The 18,170-nt window shown below is 42.0% G+C and overlaps 1 protein-coding gene across 1 annotated transcript in view; it reads left to right on the forward strand.

Moving 5' to 3' along the window:
• Window positions 1–18,170, forward strand: part of SV2C (synaptic vesicle glycoprotein 2C) — a 237,189-nt gene that overhangs the window by 202,990 nt on the left and 16,029 nt on the right. The window contains exons 7-12 of the mRNA XM_060093060.1: window positions 1,993–2,103; window positions 2,555–2,643; window positions 5,513–5,671; window positions 8,514–8,647; window positions 10,151–10,354; window positions 10,825–10,984. Of these exons, the coding sequence (XP_059949043.1) occupies window positions 1,993–2,103; window positions 2,555–2,643; window positions 5,513–5,671; window positions 8,514–8,647; window positions 10,151–10,354; window positions 10,825–10,984 (857 nt within the window). The remainder of the gene's footprint in view (window positions 1–1,992; window positions 2,104–2,554; window positions 2,644–5,512; window positions 5,672–8,513; window positions 8,648–10,150; window positions 10,355–10,824; window positions 10,985–18,170) is intronic.

Raw genomic sequence — 18,170 nt, forward strand, 5'->3', positions numbered from 1 at the left:
ATTCCACTACTGGGTATATATCCAAAAAAAACAAACACACTAATTTGAAAAGATACATAACACCCCAGTGTTTATAGCAGCATTATTTACAATTGCCAAGGTATGGAAGAAACCTAAGCGTCCATCAACAAATGAATGGATAAAGAAGATGTGGTATGTATATATAATGGAATATTACTCAGCCATAAAAAAAGAATGAAATTTTGCCATTTTCAGCAACATGGATGGACTTGGAGGGCATTATGCTAAGTGAAATAAGTCAGAGAAAGACAGATACTGTATGATATCACTTATATGTGGAATCTAAAAAAATACAACAAGCTAATGAATATAACAAAACAGCAGAAACAAACTCACAGCTACAGAGAACAAACTAGTGGTTACCAGTGGGGAGAGTTAAAGGAGGAGGGGCAGTATAGGGGTAGGAGAAAGAAAGGGGTTATTATGGGATTATATGAAATCACTTGTGTGAAACTTTTGAAAACTGTAAAGCACTATAGAATTTAATGAATCTTTCATTCAATATAAAAGAAAAAAAGAAGAAGAAGAATACCTCTGTGATTTAAAAAAAGGAATTCTGGAATATCACAAAATAATGCCTACATGGATGATTTGGAGCTGACTCTATTTGGAATCCCAGACATTAACTCAGACATTATTGTCATTAAATATGGACATCTTTGTTTACATAGCCATGAAGAGGCTACTGCCCACCTGGTATAATTTGAAAGATACCAAGGGTCCCCAAATCACCTCTGTCAAAAGCCAGTCTTGGCACCTGGAGTCTCATGATAGAAGTGCTCCTTTGGATGTTGGCAGACTCTCCAGAAAGATCTGTTCAGGAGTTATCCCTGGCAGGGGTAATGTGTACACATTCCTGTGTCCTCTCTCAGGTGTATCAAAAGCAGGTAGATGTTGACTAACAGGGTCAGATGGGACAGGTCCACAAAGCAACCATGCTTTTTTTTTTTTTCCTCTCTCTCTCTCTCTTTTCAGGCTTCATTCTCTGTGTTAGAAGCATTGCTTCTCCTGACTCTTCGTTCTTTTCCTTAGCAAAAGGAGGCTAGTTTAAGTCATGGATACAGCTTCAGGCTGATCCTCCATCATTTCTTCCCCTTCTAACCTTGAAGAGTCCATGTTGAGGCTTGTAATTGAAGCTCATTCACTGGACCTCACCTCATGGTCACCTGCGGGTACTTGCTGACCAGGCACTGTCAGGGACTGTGGGAGAAGGAAGCAGGGGTCACAGGGATGCTCTAAGAATGGAAGTTTGATGGGAAAGCTTTAAGAACTCTGTTTAGGGGCCAAATTCATCAAATAAGCAGATTCCAAAGAAAAGTGTGTTCAGTCATTTTAGTCTAAGCAAAGTAATTCTTAATCCAGAAGCGAATCTATCTGGATGTTTAATCTGCTAATGTACGCCTTTTTAAAAAATTTTATTTTATTGAAGTACGGTTGATTTACAATCTTGTGTTAATTTCTACGGTACAGCAAAGTGATTCAGTTATACATGTATATTCATTCTTTTTCATATTCTTTTCCATTACGGTTTATCACAGGATATTGAATGTAGTTCCCTGTGCTATACAGTAGGAGCTTGTTGTTTATCCATTCTCTATATAATAGTTTGCTTCTCCTAATCCCAAAATCCCAATCCATCCCTCCCCAACCCCCTAATGTGTGCCTTTTTACTAGTGATTCAGAGAAGGGTATTTTGTTTTCATGTTATTCCATTACTACTTACTCTTCCCCCTCTTCTTTAGGGTATTCCCTCCCATTTGTTCTTTTTTCCCCCCATTCATTCTTTATTCAGTTCTTTTGAGTCTGTGTACTTACACCAGTGGTCTCATATATGTATGGATGCCTGCTTGTGTATCAAATACCTGCTTCCTTTTCATTGGAGTCAGCTTTCACTCCTTTAAAAACAAATTGTAAACTCCACCAACTTCAGAGAAGAGAACTCAACACTTTGCCCTCTGTTGCTCCTTACAGGTAAACAGAATCAAAACCCCAAGACAAATAGATGAGCTGATCGAAATCGAGAGTGACACAGGAACATGGTACAGGAGGTGTTTTGTTCGGATCCGCACAGAACTGTATGGAGTAAGTAACAAGCCCATCCTGACTTGCTGGCCAACTTGGTACTTGAGGTTAGGCAGAAACAGGATTGACTGAATCTGTCCCACGAATGGGGTTCTTCCCGCTTCTGCCCAGGACACCCGATTCCTAGAGGAGGACCAGGTAATAGGATCCCCTTGGGATTAGCGGGGTTACCAAGACATTCCCTCTTTGGCGAGGGAAGGTATTAGGCAAGGAGTCCTGGCAGTGATGGGGTACACGGATGTCTTGAGTTACTTTGTCCATTGGAAGCTGATAAATAAAAATTCCAGAAACCAAAAATTTGGTTTCCTATAGCCTTTAGCTTTTGCACTGTAAGTTCAAATGAATCCAGCCCAAAGAAAACTCAACATTTTGTATAATTTGTTGGAGGGGGTTGGGAAATGCAGTTGACTAGGTAACTGCCTAAGAAAACTAACTCTCTAATATTTCACAGATTTGGTTGACTTTTATGAGCTGTTTCACCTACCCAGTCCGGGACAATACCATAAAGCTTACGATTGTTTGGTTCACGCTGTCCTTTGGGTAAGTGATACCTAAATTCTTGGTGAGTGAAATCTTTAAATTTCCACACTGTAACTCCCAACCACGCTGCTTTTTTTCTTATGCTGTTTGATGCTGTTAACCTCTATGAAAGAATTTTTTAAAAATTTTCCATTTGCTGGCAATTACAGTTTTTATCACCCAGTCATTTAATTTATGCTGTCATAAAGCGGGGGTGGCAAAACCAACGGTGTCTGGAAAGTTCGATAAGCCCGTGAATGGTTTGCCCCCATACTTTCTCCACCCTCCTCTCCTCACTGGCGCGGCCCCAGCTCAACGGCCTCTTTGCTCTTCCTCAAATGTGTCAGAACTTTCTTGAACATGTTCCATCTCGGGCCTTAGTCCTGCCCCCCAGACATGGCCTGGCTCATTTCCTCTCCTCCTTTGAGTCTTTCCTGGTGTGTCACCTTCTCAATGATACCTCCCGAAGCACCTTTTTAAAAACTGCAGCCCCTCAGTACTCCCGGTCCCCTTCTCAGCTTTATTATTCCCCGTCGTACCTTCTATCATCTTCTAATAGACAAAAAGCTTTTCCATTCTTTAAAGAATAAAGAAAGCTCTGTCTTCCTCCTCGGGAAGCTCTGTGAGAACAGGGATTTTAAACTGTTTTGCTCATGGATATATGGCCCTGGCACATAATAAGTGCTCAATAAATAAAACCACCATATATGTGTTCTAAGAAAGGAGGTAGGGAGAACATTTCAGAATTTTAGTTGCAAATTGTTGACATACTCACTTTAGAATATGTGTCTACAACTCGATTTTTGCCTAATTTATTGTTTTTTAAAGGCAGGTAGGTAATACCCTACACTTTCAGGTCAGTAGGCTCTGGTAGAGCCCAATATTTATGCTGCAAGTTCCATGTCTTAACATCCCTAAATGAAAACCAGTGAGTGATCGCAGATGACCAGCCTTTCCCAGTGCTGTGAGTTGTAGTAAAGGGAGAGACCAGGAAAGTAGGGGTTGTTCTGCTGTGTGACTTGGGGACACTAACAAGTTTTAGTTCCTTATTTCTAAATTGACAGGGTTGACTTAGAACATGTAAAGTAACTCCCACTCAAGTTGTAAAAAAACCATTGATCTATGAAGGAAGAGAGGGCTGAAAATTAATGATTATTAAATGCCTACTATGGGGCTTTCCTTGTGGTGCAGTGGTTTAAGAATCCGCCTGCCAATGCAGGAGACACAGGTTCGGGAAGATCCCACATGCCGCGGAGCAACTAAGCCCGTGCACCACAACTACTGAGCCTGCGCTCTAGAGCCCGTGAGCCACAACTACTGCGCCCACACACTACAACTACTGAGCCCGTGCGCCTAGAGCCCGTGCTCCGCAACAAGAGAAGCCACCGCAATGAGAAGCCCTTGCACCGCAACGAAGAGTAGGCCCCACTCGACTCAACTAGAGAAAGCCCGTGCGCAGCAGCAAAGACCCCACACAGCCAAAAATAAATAAATAAAATAAATACATTTATTAAAAAAAAAACAACCAACTTCGTCTTTTGAGCACTCGCTATGTGCTAGGTACTTGGCATTCCATTTAATCCAAGCAACTACCCAGGAAGGTGGGTACTATCATCATTCCGATATTAGAGATGGGATAACTGAGGCTTTTATAACTTGCCCAAGATCACACAGCTGGTAACTGGCAAGGCCAGGATTCAAACCTAGCATATCTACCTGCAAAAGTTATGCTCATGACCACTTCTTTCCCTGTGTAGCTCAATGTAACTAGGGATAAGCTAGAGCAGTGGTTCTCAAACTTGAGTGTGCATCAGAAGAGTTACACGAAGGACCCCATCCCACGGTTTCTGATTCAGCAGGTCTGGATGAGGCCTGAGAGTCTGCATTTCTAACAAGTTCCCGGGTGATGTTGATGCTGCTGGCCCAGGGACCGTGCTTTGGGTGGGAACCACCAGTTTAGAGCAGCATTGTCCAGTAAAAGTATAATGTCAGCCACGTGTCATTTTAAATGTGCTGGCAGCCACATTTAAAGAAAAAAAAGGAAAAGGAAACAGGTGAAACATTTTAATAACATTTTATTTCACTCATTTTGTCCAAAATATTATCATTCTGACATTTAATCAATATGAAATGATTAACAACTTAATTTTACATTTTTTTCCCATAAGTATTCAAATCTGGTGTTTCATACTCATGGCACATCTCATTCAGACTGGTCACATTTAACTGCTCAGTAACCACATGTGGTTAGTGGCTGCTGTTATGAAGGTCACAGCAGTATGACCGAGCTGTAAGCTGTTAGAATAACACACTAGAGGCAAGAGACAGAAAGTGGACAATAACGTGGCTTTTCCAATGAATAACTTAAATGGCCTTTTTCCCAGCCTCGACCTTCTTTGAGCATGGGCTGTGCCCCCAGGCTAGCAGTACCATAGTAGTGTAGGAACCAAGAAAGTTTGTCCATTAATAAAGAGGTCATTCTTTAAGGGCCCTCACAGTCTGGGGACCCCAGGAGTTTGTAGCTCCAGACTAGGAGATGGGGTTCTTCAGTGCAGCCTACGGGAATGAGAAAAACATCAGGGCCAGGATGCCACGTGCTGGTGTATGATAGTGTTCTTACGCATGTCTCTTCCCAAAGGAAGGGTTCAGGAATTACAGACCTGGGGTTCTCCAGGGAAACCCAGGCCATCCCTCTAGCGTGATTTTTGCAGACTTGTGATGAGGAGGGGCCAGTGAGATTACTGTTTGATGGTTCATAATGCTACAGGGGGTGGGTCCTAATCAGCAGTGCTTCTCCAGAAACCACTACCTCTCTGAAAATGACAGGGAGATGGTCATGGCCGCGAGGGTGTCGGCACCTTTACAAACTCACATTTCTTTGTCTTTGCAGGTACTACGGATTATCCATTTGGTTCCCTGATGTTATTAAACATCTGCAGTCGAATGTGTTGAAAGAAGTAGATGACCCGACAGGAAAATTTTCAAATTTAACTACTAACTTTACAACAGCAAATAAGATTATTACTGGACTGGAATGGGACAACGGCAGGTCCAGAAACTTTTAAATCATTTCACTTCCTACCTGGTCTCAGAAATGTATTTCTTATTAGCCTTCACGGCACTAAAATATGAATAGTTTTTTTAGTTTGTACATGTAGTCATTTTCAGACTGAATTTAAATACTTCCAAATGGCCTCTAAAGAAAAGGTATACGTATATCAGTTATCAGTTATAACTACTTCTGAAACTGAGCTGCTTCATATTTATAAAGAAATGGAATTGACTGGTGTGAAAAGAAAATTCAGAGAGGCCTTGGAAAACAAGCAAAATAAGTTATGGAAGAGAAGAGTGAAGATTATGAGAAAATAAGATAGGTTATAGCATTATTTAACTCAGAGGAAATCTGACCTGTAATCTCATGCCTGTTTTCTATCTCCGGAAAAGGGGACCACTTTTCAGATTTCCTTCCTTCTCCACTATGCTGAATCAAGAATTGGGGTTAAGTTGTACCAGGAAAAGTTTCAATTAGAGAATAGGAATGATTCCCCAAAGTTAAGAGCTTTGAAAATATGGAATAAGTTAGCAAAGGACATTTTTGAGTATGGAGTCTGAAATGCCTCTTGATGAGGAGAGAGAAGTGACTCCAAAGGTGGTTGTGGTTTATTTTTTCAAAGAGGGAAAGGGGTAGACAGGGTCCTCATTTCTACCCATTATTTGTTATCTGAGCAAATAGTTGCTGGTATGAGTTCCTGTTGGTTTACATCATTCTTAGGAAATTCTCCCAGTTTCAAAATTAAAGTAAAACTCTAAAAAAATAAATGATCAAAGTTTCCCTGGGCAAAAACTAGTTTGGAAAGATGAAAAATAATTCTGTGGGATGCTTATGATTTGTGTAATGAAAAGGAGAGTTACCAACCAGGAGATAATTGTTTGGATCAGCAATTCAGTGAGGGGCCTAATCCCTATAGGATGACCTTCACTCTCCCACATAAAAGACTGACTTGAATCTGTACTTGCTTCTCCGCAGAAACTTTAGAGTCAAGTGCTCTATAATTCCAGCATGAAAATTGACTTAATTACTTAAAAGTTATTGTTACTCCATTAGAAATTTCTAATATGTTTGTGCCTCTGACAGTCATATTTTTAATAAAAAGTTCTAAGCTGGATATTCAGTCATCACAGAGAAATTTTTTACTTTGGCAATGTAATGATTAATCATTTTAATCGTTTTTAAATCCTTCTAAAACATATACATTTATTTTAGAAGGCGATAGAAAATTTTTTTTTGTCTTTCAGGGGAATTTGAAATACCACTAGCTAACTCATTTTTTAAAAATAGTTTTCCTATTCAACATCCTAAAATGGCGATTCTTTATATACTGATAAGGGATAACCTCCGAAGTAGACTCCGAGGAGAACGCAGCAAGGTGTAGAATAGTGTTGTCCTGTTTGCTAGCGCCCTGTATACAGAATGCTCCCGGAAGAGCATACGAGAACCTGACTATAGTGGTTATCCCTGGGAAAAAGAACTAGGTGGCTTGAGGATGGGAGACAAAAGACTTACTATTTCCTTTTTCAACATTTTGAGTTTTGCGCCACGTGTACTCTGTGCATATAGTATCCATTTAAAAAACATTGTTTCCCCTTTCTAAATTCAGTTTCACTTCAGAAAATGAGTGATCTTCTTAAAATGTGCCATTATTTACCCTCCTTTAGTAGATAGATTTATGGCTTAGATGGTTTTACTCTGGACTTCTAGAGTAAGGGTTGAAATAAGATTGTTTTTTGAGGAGGTTGGTCTCATAGGCGCTTAGTGCCTTTTGAGCGGACAAATGCAGTCCGACATTAGGGTGAGGATGATTTTCAGAGTACTCGCTAATGAATGGCTTTTAAGTCAGCTCACTCGCCTAGGAGGATCAGTCCCTTTCTGCTCTCATAAGAGTGGTATTTGGTGTAATAACTTCTTCCCCAGGTGAATAAGCATTTTCCTCTCGGTGACTGGCTAAGTATACATTCATAGTCTCTTAATAAATTACCGAGACACATTGATGAATATGTATCCATGTCTCCCAAGAGTCCTTATCAACACTGAATATCTGAGCCATAGACTCTTCTAAGATGTTAGGCTCATTGTGACTATTATCATCTCCCCCTTCCCCTTTACATCACCCAGAAATGGATCTGAGCAAGTTTCATCATTCTACACATTTCCAAAAATAAGCAGGGCTATGGTCATTCTACTTGGTACCTCTTGAGTACCAAGATGAGAAAAAAAATTAAAAATGAGAAAAAAAATTCTTGAAAATGACTGTAAGCTATGAGTTCCTTGACCCCCAAGACAATCATTCCTCACATAAATGATTCTCCCATCCTCTCTTCAAGATAATTGGAAGTCTCTACACTAGAATGAAGAAGCTTTGGGTTTTCAGCTTGGGAAATAGACTTTCATTAAAAGTGAGCATGGCAGCACATCCTCAAGTTAGAGCTATTAGCCCCAAATAGAGAATTTTCAGATAAAAACATATGTGAAGGAACAAGAGGATAGGATTGAAAAATAAAGAATCAATAGCCACAAGTAATCTCCAAACTCAATACCTTCAACTCTATACCCTACAAAAACTTTTACCAAGATTGCCAAAAGCTAAATGAAGTTATTTTGAATGCCATCTCTTCTTCTGGTAGAAAATAATATTGGTGAGCAATGAGATAGCCAAAGGACAGGCCACATGAGGAAAAAGGGGAAAAGCTAGGAGCTTAGAAAATCCAGAAGCCAATGTCCTTTATAATTAAGAGAGTCCATAGTGGGACCTCACATCTCTAAATCTGTTTGACTTAGCTTTCAACTCTGATAGACACAATCATCAATATGAATCTTTTTGTGTGTTGGGCAGATTTGAAGGGATCAGGCTCAAATCCATAATTTTCAAAGATTCGGTTTTTAAGTCCTGCACCTTTGAGGATGTGACTTCAGTCAACACCTACTTCAAGAACTGCATGTTTATTAATACTGTTTTTAACAACACAGGTAGGTGTGCCCCTTAACCCTGCCTGGGGCCTCTTCACAGGTCCTAGTTCTTGGCAGAAACGTGATACTCATTTGGTGATAGGCGTGGGCATAGGCTTAAGGGGGAAGTGAAGGTTGAAGTACAAATGAACGGACTCCATCAGGTTGGATCAAAGTTGAGCTTGTATTGACTGTCTTTGTCACATGTAATGCAGATGGAGCTTGCTGAGTTCAAAGTTGGAAATACAAAATCCTTTGGTGAATAATTTTTAAAGCAAAGGATTAACCTGTGGTTTGTTTGCTTTGATAATCCTGATTTCAAAATCTGGTGTTAGCTTAAGTGAGCATGCCTGAACTACACATCTACAGAGATGGATGAAACATGCTCAATCGGATACAGTCTTTTAGTCCAGTCCATTTAATGGAGGCTGGAAAACTCGCCAGGGAAAAAGAGGAAGGGCAACAAACTTTGACTGAACACCTACTACGTGCTGGTTCCTACCTCAGGTTATTAGACACTCATTATCTTGTTTAATTTTCACAATAGCTGAGGCTTAGAACAATGCAGTAATTTGGCCACAGTTGTAGAACTAGTAACAGCTGCCATTTGAGCCCAGGCTCATCTGATTGCAAAGCCCAAGCCTTGCCACCGACACACATTGGTCTGTCTGTCCCATGAGTCCAGAATAACAGCCTGACACTGGTAGGAGGATCCGCTCCACCCTGTTGCCAGTCCTGCCTTCTTGGTGATCAGACAGGAGCCAGCTCTGCCTAGCTCCAAGTGAGAGTGGAGTCAGGGGTCTCGGGGTTTGTTTAAACAGTGCTCTCACTGTCTTCCAGCCCATTCAACCTCAGAAGGCCAGCTTTTTAGGCACATCTTGTTCAGCTAGGACAACAGCTGTTTTGATTCTCACTGCCTTTTAGCAGAGCCCAGCATCCTCTGCAGATACCCCTTTTGGCTAGATCCAAGTTCAAGAAAAAAAAAATCAGCAGCGGATGCTGGTGACCTTCCAATGAGGCTGACTCAGGTTCCTCGGTGGGTTCCTGCCCTTGAGCCTTCTCTTATAAATTCAGCCTCAAGGACCCAAGGAAAGTCCTGTTCCTTCTCACTGCCTCCGAGCCCTATAAAATGGCAGTAGTGAGGCCGATTCATACACATTTGGAAACAAATTATTTTTGTAATTGTAGTATGGAAGCTTTAGTACTCTAATGATAGTCCTTACGTAACATGATAATTAGAACAAAGGAGCATCATAAAGGAGTAAGCAATCATGTAATTAGCAAGGACCAACCATAAGAAATCAGAGGATAAGTGGACTCTTTAGTTTATCCCTTTATTCAACAGAAGTGTTCCTTCCTTCAGCTACTTCGTAATGTGGGGTCCTAGACTCGATCCTGTGCTTTGGCCAGACCCGGGAGCCCTCAAGGAGCTTACAATACCATGATTTTTTTCTGAATTCTCGGCAGGCTTTCGGTGCGCGACTCTCCTGCACCAGTATAAGTTGCCGTTCTTTGTGTCCACAGATTTTGAGCCGTATAAATTCATTAACTGCGAATTTCAAAACTGCACATTTGTGCACAACAAGACAGGATGCCACATTACCTTTGAAGATGACTATGGTGCCTACTGGGTTTATTTTGTCAACTTCCTGGGGACATTGGCAGTGTTGCCAGGGAACATCGTGTCTGCTCTCCTAATGGACAGAATCGGGCGCTTAACGATGCTAGGTATGTGCTTGGTTTCATGTAAAATACAAGAGCTGCCCTTGCAATCTAGAGGGAGCCTGTCTCCTGCTATACTCCCTACGCCCCTAGGATTTGCATCCCACAGAGATGAGGAGAAATCCCTTAAGACCTTTCATTAGGACTAAATTTTAGTAAAATATGTCTAATTACATCTCATTTGAACAGCTTCTGTGAGTTAACAGACTGAAAAACGAATTATGTGTGACTAATGTCTATTTTTCTACTTACATAGCTGAGTGATTCATGATGTGTATTTCATGCTTGCTGTGTTCAGAAGGTAGTTAGAGACGCAAACCTTATATGCAAGTAAACACACTGGTACCTGAGCTTTATGAACCCAGGCTGTGGCTTCCTCTTGGGATCCAGTTTTGCTGTGAGATCTCAAAGACCTGAGGGTCCTTGCTCTACTAAGATGACAGGAAACGTCCCAGCCGTGTCTGCTTTGTTGGCAGGTGGCTCTATGGTGCTCTCGGGGATCAGCTGTTTCTTCCTTTGGTTTGGCACCAGCGAATCCATGATGATAGGCATGCTGTGTCTGTACAATGGGTTGACCATCTCGGCCTGGAACTCTCTTGATGTGGTCACTGTGGAACTGTACCCTACAGATCGGAGGTATGTTGAAATGGGCCTCCAGCAAGAGGTTCTCTGAGCCCCATGGGACCACTGAAAAGTCAGAGAAAACAAGCCAAACTGTCATTTCCCCCCAAAAGCGAAAATCCAAAAAAAAAATTCTGGCTTATGAAGTTGTAGGCTCTACTCATATCTTTTATTTATTCTTTATTTTTTAATAAGGCAAAACATTATTTCTTCCACATTGACTATTACACTTAGTATCATAAAAATGTTATTACTTTGAAAACAGTTTGTAGATTAGTTTCTCAATTTGAAAACATTCCTGGGGTTACATGATGTTTGCTGAGAAGGGACAATCATAAGTTAAATGCTAAATAATTACAATGTAAATTGTTCCCAATTTTTATAGCTAGACTATATTTACAGCTAGATATTTTTATAGCAATGTATCCATGTACTATGTAGCTAAATATATAGTCAATATTAGTATTAAGTATATATACTAAATATTATAATTATATTTAACTATCATGTGGTATGGGAAAATCAGGTTTGCCTGGGAACTATGAAGGCTTTTCAGTATATGTATGGATATTTATATTTAAGTCATTAGACAAGGTAAGGCATTGAAGTTCTTTTTTTACCTAACTTTTTTTGAAGTATAGTTGAAGTACAATATTATATATGTTTCAAATGTACAACATAGTGATTTACAATTTTTAAAGGTTATACTCCATTTATAGTTATCATAAGATATTGGCTATATTCCATGTGTTATACAATATGTCCTTGTAGCTTATTTATTTTATACATCTACTCATCTCTTTTAAAAAGAAAATGTAGGGGAATATAGTTGCTAGCCGGAGTTACTAGGGCAATGAAACCAGTGAAGGAATTTAATTGTGTTCATGACTTAGCTTGCTGGCTAACAGTATGAGGAAGCAGTAATGAAACAGGGAGGGATGGGCTGTAAGAGCCTCTCCAGGGGCTTCTCTGGTGGTGCAGTGGCTAAGAATCAGCCTGCCAATGCAGGGGACATGAGTTCAAGCCCTGGTCCAGGAAGATCCCACATGCCGTGGAACAGCTAAGCCCATGTGCCACAGCTATTGAGCCTGCGCTCTAGAGCCCGCGTGCCACAACTACTGAGCCTGTGTGCCACAACTACTGAAGCCCACGCTCCTAGAGCCCGTACTCCGCAACAAGAGAAGCCACCGCAATGAGAAACCCGTGCAATGCAACGAAGAGTAGCCCCCGCTCGCCGCAACTAGAGAAAGCCCGAGCACAGCAACAAAAACCTAACACAGCCAAAAATAAATAAATAAAATAAATAAATTTAAAATAATGCATGCAAAACAATACATGTTTTAAATAATAATAATAATAATGCTTAAAAAAAAAAAAAGGAGCCTCTCCAGGCCCCTTATCAGTCCTGAGAGGGTTCTTACCTTACATTTGCAAGTATCTACATGAGCTCTGCATTAAGGCACCACAAAGAGGTCTCTGGAACATATCTCTTGACCTTCCTGGTCTGTTGAAGGAAAACCCAACATATTTCCAGTGACCAAAAAAAGACAGCTATTGGAAAAAAATTATGCATCTGTTCCCAAAATGGAGACACAGAGATTTTGCACCTCATATCATAAAAAGGGCTAGAAGGTAGGGCTTTGGGGTAGATCTTCAGCAGCTGACTCATGAAAAGAATAGAAACCCAGTTTTGCCATTTGACATGAGTGAAGACAAACGGCCTTTGCCTTCTTTCATTTTGTGTACACTCCGTCACCATGGAGGCCCTCTTTGCTAGAGGATGGAGTCAGCATTCTCTGGATTTTGAGATGGAGGAGGGTTTTTTCTAGGACAATGCAGAGACATTTGAGATATCAATTTTCAACTGATCCTGAGTCCTCCTTTTGTTTATTGGCCCCAGTGGGCACATTCTCTGCATACCCAGACTCTCTAACTTATATTTCTTCTTCATGAACACGTATTACTGAGCTTACAGGAACCCTATAGGTACTCCAGTATCCATCTCCCTGCTGAGTATCTGGAACTCTTATGGATGTCTGCTTATCAGATATTCTAATTAGTAACCTCCTGTTGATGACTTACACTCTGAAAGGAACCATACAACCCATAACTGTCATCTTGTCCCTTCTTTCAACAAACATTAGTTCTCTTCTGTGGGCAAGCTCCTGGGATGGGTGTCACAGGACTAGGATGCTGCCAAAACAAGATTAAGACTCTGCAGCTTGCTTGCCTTCTCATCCTGCAAACTGGGTCCAGGTGTGGACTAAACTAGACATTTAAAAAAGCCCCTCAATGTTAAAGCAAGGCTATGTCATAGGCTGTAACCTTTTTATTTTACATTGTAAAAGCTTGATACTATTTGAGATGAATCAGCTGCTTATCCCTCTGCCACAGGAATGGAACAATGAGTATTCTCCTGTGGCAAAAACCTGGCTTAAAAACAAAACGCCACCAATCAGGTGGGTCTGTCCATGAGAAACATGGACCTGCTGTGTTTCTGTTGTCGGAAAGGTTAAACTTCAAGCAAGATAAAAACAGAAATTGCCCTGTGTATTAGCTCAGATCCTCTGAGAAGCAGAGGACAAGATGGGATTAAACATGCACAGATTTTTGTTAGAGGAAATGTGGGTTATGAGAGAAAATGGGGAGGGAGGTATAGTCTGGCTGCAGTGCAAGCCTGAGCCCCATGGAGGAGCAAGGAAGGAAGGCCAGTTGGGTAGAAGTGTCCCAGACCACCAGCAAGCAGTCTCAGGAAGGTTTGGCATGGCTGTGACAAAGTCAGCTTCAGAGGAGTCCCACCTGTCCCAGGCACCAGCCTGCCGTAGTATTCCTCTTACGTTCAGTTTGCTGCTGCTGGAGCAGCAAAACATGGGGATGCATTTCAGAGCATGGCAGCTGGGCCAGGACTCAGAAATTGGCAAGGTGCATCCTCACTTTAGCCACGCTGTTGCTAGCAGATGTTCTCTAGCACTCAAGCTGATGTTACCACATAACGTACAGGAAGTCACTTCCTTAAGTGATGGAGAGATAACTTACCTGCCAGAGCTGCATCACTAGGGCCATGGTGATTTAGCTAGCACCACCTACTCTGTTTCGGGCTAAAGCCTTCTGTTTCATCTCTGCTGCTTTCCTCTGGGTCACATAGGAGGACTCCCCTGACCTCTGGCTCAGCTTTTAGAAGAAAACCCCAACTGTTTTTGTGTATAGGTACCCTATGGCCTCTTCTCCCCGTGGAAGCAGAATAGAATACATCCTGACAAGAATTTTGGTTATAGGCTGTGATTGTTTCATACTAGAACTTTAGCACTGCCAACTCCTTGCCCAGTTTCTAGAATCTGTCCTTAATGATCACTTACTAGGACACTCTGATTCCAGGCCCCAAACTAAAAAGTAGCCTCTTGAGCTATTCAACAGCCAACTCCTATCAAAATCCCAGAGAACATGATTATACTGGGGGGACATAACTTACCATATAATCTAAATGCTATGAAAGTTGTAACACTTGAAAGCCACATTTGTCAACCACAGTACGGACTTGACCTTTAATGTTATACTCTTGGCTTGCATTTACCATGAAAGCACGAGTGAGGACAGGACGTTTCCCATCGTAGCGCACCTTTCCTCTCTGTAGAGCCCACCACCTGATCTGCAGCGAGTTCCAGGACCTGCTCTGGGGAGCTGCTTTGTCTCTTCACTTCACATGATAAAAATTAGTAATTCCTCACATTTGCTTCCCTGCTGTGAGGTCAAGAGGCAGAGTGCCTATGTCTGTGTTACATCTCCATGGTCCAGGTATTTGCTTTGCTTCTCCTCATCCTGGTTTGTACTCTTGCATTCCTATATTATTAATTTTGTCTTTTTTTTTTTTTTTGCGGTATGCGGGCCTCTCACCGTTGTGGCCTCTCCCGTTGCGGAACACAGGCTCCGGACGCACAGGCCAGCGGCCATGGCTTACGGGCCCAGCAGCTCCGCGGCATATGGGATCTTCCCGGACCGGGGCACGAACCCGTGTCCCCTGCATCGGCAGGCGGACTCTCAATCACTGAGCCACCAGGGAAGCCCTAATTTTGTCTTTTATAAGCTACCCTAAATCATTTCATAAAGAGGCAGGAAAATTTGAAATTAAAATTGTATGTACTTATTGAGCAGCACTTTTCTGTGCCTGAAAAATGAAGCAGAACAGCCACTGCTAACACGTTTTGTAAGGAAAAGCTTGTGGTTTTTTTCCTTCACACTCAGTTCTTGACTTTTGGCCACCAAATATGGAGGGTTTTTTTCCCATAACAAGCAATTCTCTAATTCCCAGTAGACACCAACTGGATGTTCTAAAATTTCACTCAGTTCTGACACGATCTACCTGGAGACAGCATAAGATCCCACAGGTTAAGGACTCAGTTCCCACAAGAGTGCCCCCCTTCAGACACCAAACACAAGTCAGGTTATCACCTATACATCTGACCAACCAGCTATACATTGGAATTCTCTCTACCCCCTCCTTGGGTTTGATTACTTGCCAGAATGGCTCACAGAACTCAGGGAAACATTTCCTTGTGTTTACCGATTTATTATAAGAGGTTACAACTCAGGAACAGCCAGACAGAAGAGATGCATACATAGGGCAAGGTAACGGAATAAGGAGCACAGAGCTTTGTGCCCCATCCAGGTATGCCACCCTCCTGGTACTTCCGTGCAGTCACCAACCTGGAAGTTCATCAAATCTTGTTGTTCGAAAGTTTTTATAGAACTTAATCTCCAGCCCTGTGCCCCCCATTCCCAGTGCCAACCTCTAATCGCTTGCTCTTTCTGGTAATGTTACTGAAACTTGGCCTCTGTGCACCAGTGCCAAGTTGAATCTCAGAGACAGAGTTTTGGGTGAAGTAGCAAAGAATAGCTTTATTGCTTTGCCACACAAAGGGGGACACAGTGGGCTCGTGCCCTCAAAACTGTGTGTCCCAACCCGGGAGGATCTGGTGAGTTTCATAGCAGTGGTTCAAGGGTAGAGTTGCTGATAAAGATCAAGGTGTGTGCAAGGCCTGCATTCCTTTAATCTGGCCTAAGGTGGTCTCCTGATGAGATTCTGGGGTTCTCAAGGTTATCAAACTGTGACCTCCTCTCTGGAATGAAGAATGCTTCTGTCAAATAGTTCCACATCTTCCATTTGTTGGGGGTTTTAGTTCTGCAGAAGAGCTCAAAGATATTGTTATATGTATCCCTTGAGGCGGAACCAGGATCCTATCCCAAGGCTGCACTATTGTTTCTTGGCTGTTCTTCCCTAGTCTCAGCATCCCCTCCCCTCCCTGACTAGCAACTGTTTGAATCTGCCCTTTGGGACTTAGGGAGGCCTCATGGAGGCTGGAGTCTATTCCCTACAAACAAGGAAAGGCTTCCATCCCAGAAGCCCCACAGGGTCCTGCTTGGTTTCATTTACAGATCACCACAACAGACATAATAGTAATGGAAACATTTGAAATATTGTGAGAATTACCAAATTGTGACAAAGAGACAGGGAGTGAGCAAATGCTGTTGGGAAAATGATGCTGATAGACGTGCTAGACCCAGGGTTGCCACAAATGGTCAATTTGTAAAAAAACACAATATCTTCCAAGTATAATAAAATGAAGTGCAATAAAATGAGGTATGCCTGCACATAGGGTGAGGTCCAGAGGGCTCCCAAGTACAGGAGCCTATGTCATCCTGGAGTTGGGGGGCACACCACCCTGCTGGCATGTGGATGCGTTCACCAATCTGGAAGCTCTCCAGATTTATGGAGGTTTCATTATGTAGACATGATTGATTAAATCATTGGCTGCTGCTGATTGAACTCAATCTCCAGCCTCTCTCCCCTCCCTGAGGTGAGGGTGGGATAGGCTGAAAGTTCCAACCCTCTAATCACATGGTTAGTTTTTCTGGAGACCAGCCCCCATCTAGAAACCATCTAGGAGCCCCTCAAATTCAAGAAGTTGAATGAATTCCAAACATGATAAGCCAAAGAAATCCACACCAAGACAAAGAAAAAAATCTTGAAAGCAGCAACACTTCACCTGTAGGGAAAAACAGTTAGATTGCTAGATTCCCCCACTCTAAAAATGTTGCACCTGTTCTTAGAATTGCAATGGTGATATGTAATTTTCTTTTATTATGCAGAAAAGCCAAGATTTTAAAGACGGATAAAAACTCAGTGTTAACTGGAGTGGGTGAGGGTGAAATTACTGCTCAGAGACTGTTGTGGGAATTCTGTGTTTTTTCTCATTCTGTTCGAGCTCTTCCTGGTTATTTGGATGATAAGTGATATTCAATTGAAAGCAGTCATTTTCATATTATGTTCTGAGACTTCTGATCTTATTTAAGCCTTTGGTTTTGGTTGGCATTCTCAGACACCTCTCTGGGAGGGGAAGGGGTACACTGCCCCATTATTGCCAGGTGGAGATAGATGTCCAGGTTACAACTCAGCCTCCACTGACAGCCAAGAAAGGGTGTCCTTATTCCTGCTGCACAGCGGTGGGAGTCCAGGCTCCCCTCAAGATAACCAATACCATGGAGGGGAAGCAGGGACAAACTCATTACTGGCCAGCAGGGATGAAAATCCCAGCTTCCTACTTAGCCTTCCCCGACCACCCCAATGGTGACGTTGAGGCCCCTCATTACAGGTTCACGAGGATGGAAGTCTAGGTTCTCCACTTGGCCTTTGCTGGTGTGGCTGGCAGTTGGGTTACACTTTTTTCCAGTATTTGGTTGGAGAAGCGAGGTTGTTGTCTAAATGTTTTCTGTCTTACTAGGCTGCCTCTATCCTGGTCCTTTGGGTAGAGAGAGCAGGCTCTGGTTGGGGTGTTATTGAAATCTGTACCTGTTGGTATTTCCTTTTGCCAGCTTCGTCAGTTCCAAGTGTCAGATTTATGAGGCAAAAAGAAAATTCAGGAAGTCACCATTCCCCAGGTCCCCAGCTGCTCTGCCTTTTTTCTTTATCTTCCAGAATCTTCTTAGGTTTGTTTTGTAACGTCCAGGACTTTTAGCTGTATTTAGTAGGAAGAATAAGAAAAGTATGTCTACTCCATCTCAATATGACTTTTAATATTGTTCATTTATTTACGCAACAACTTTTTTGGAGTGCCTGTGATACAACCATGAATAAGCCATTCGTGGTCATTACTTTCATGGAGCTTAAGGACAAGTGAACGTCAGGCACAACACAGTGTGGTCAGGG

The sequence above is a fragment of the Mesoplodon densirostris genome, chromosome 3, assembly GCF_025265405.1.
Source record: "Mesoplodon densirostris isolate mMesDen1 chromosome 3, mMesDen1 primary haplotype, whole genome shotgun sequence".
Classification (NCBI taxonomy): Eukaryota; Metazoa; Chordata; class Mammalia; order Artiodactyla; family Ziphiidae; genus Mesoplodon; species Mesoplodon densirostris.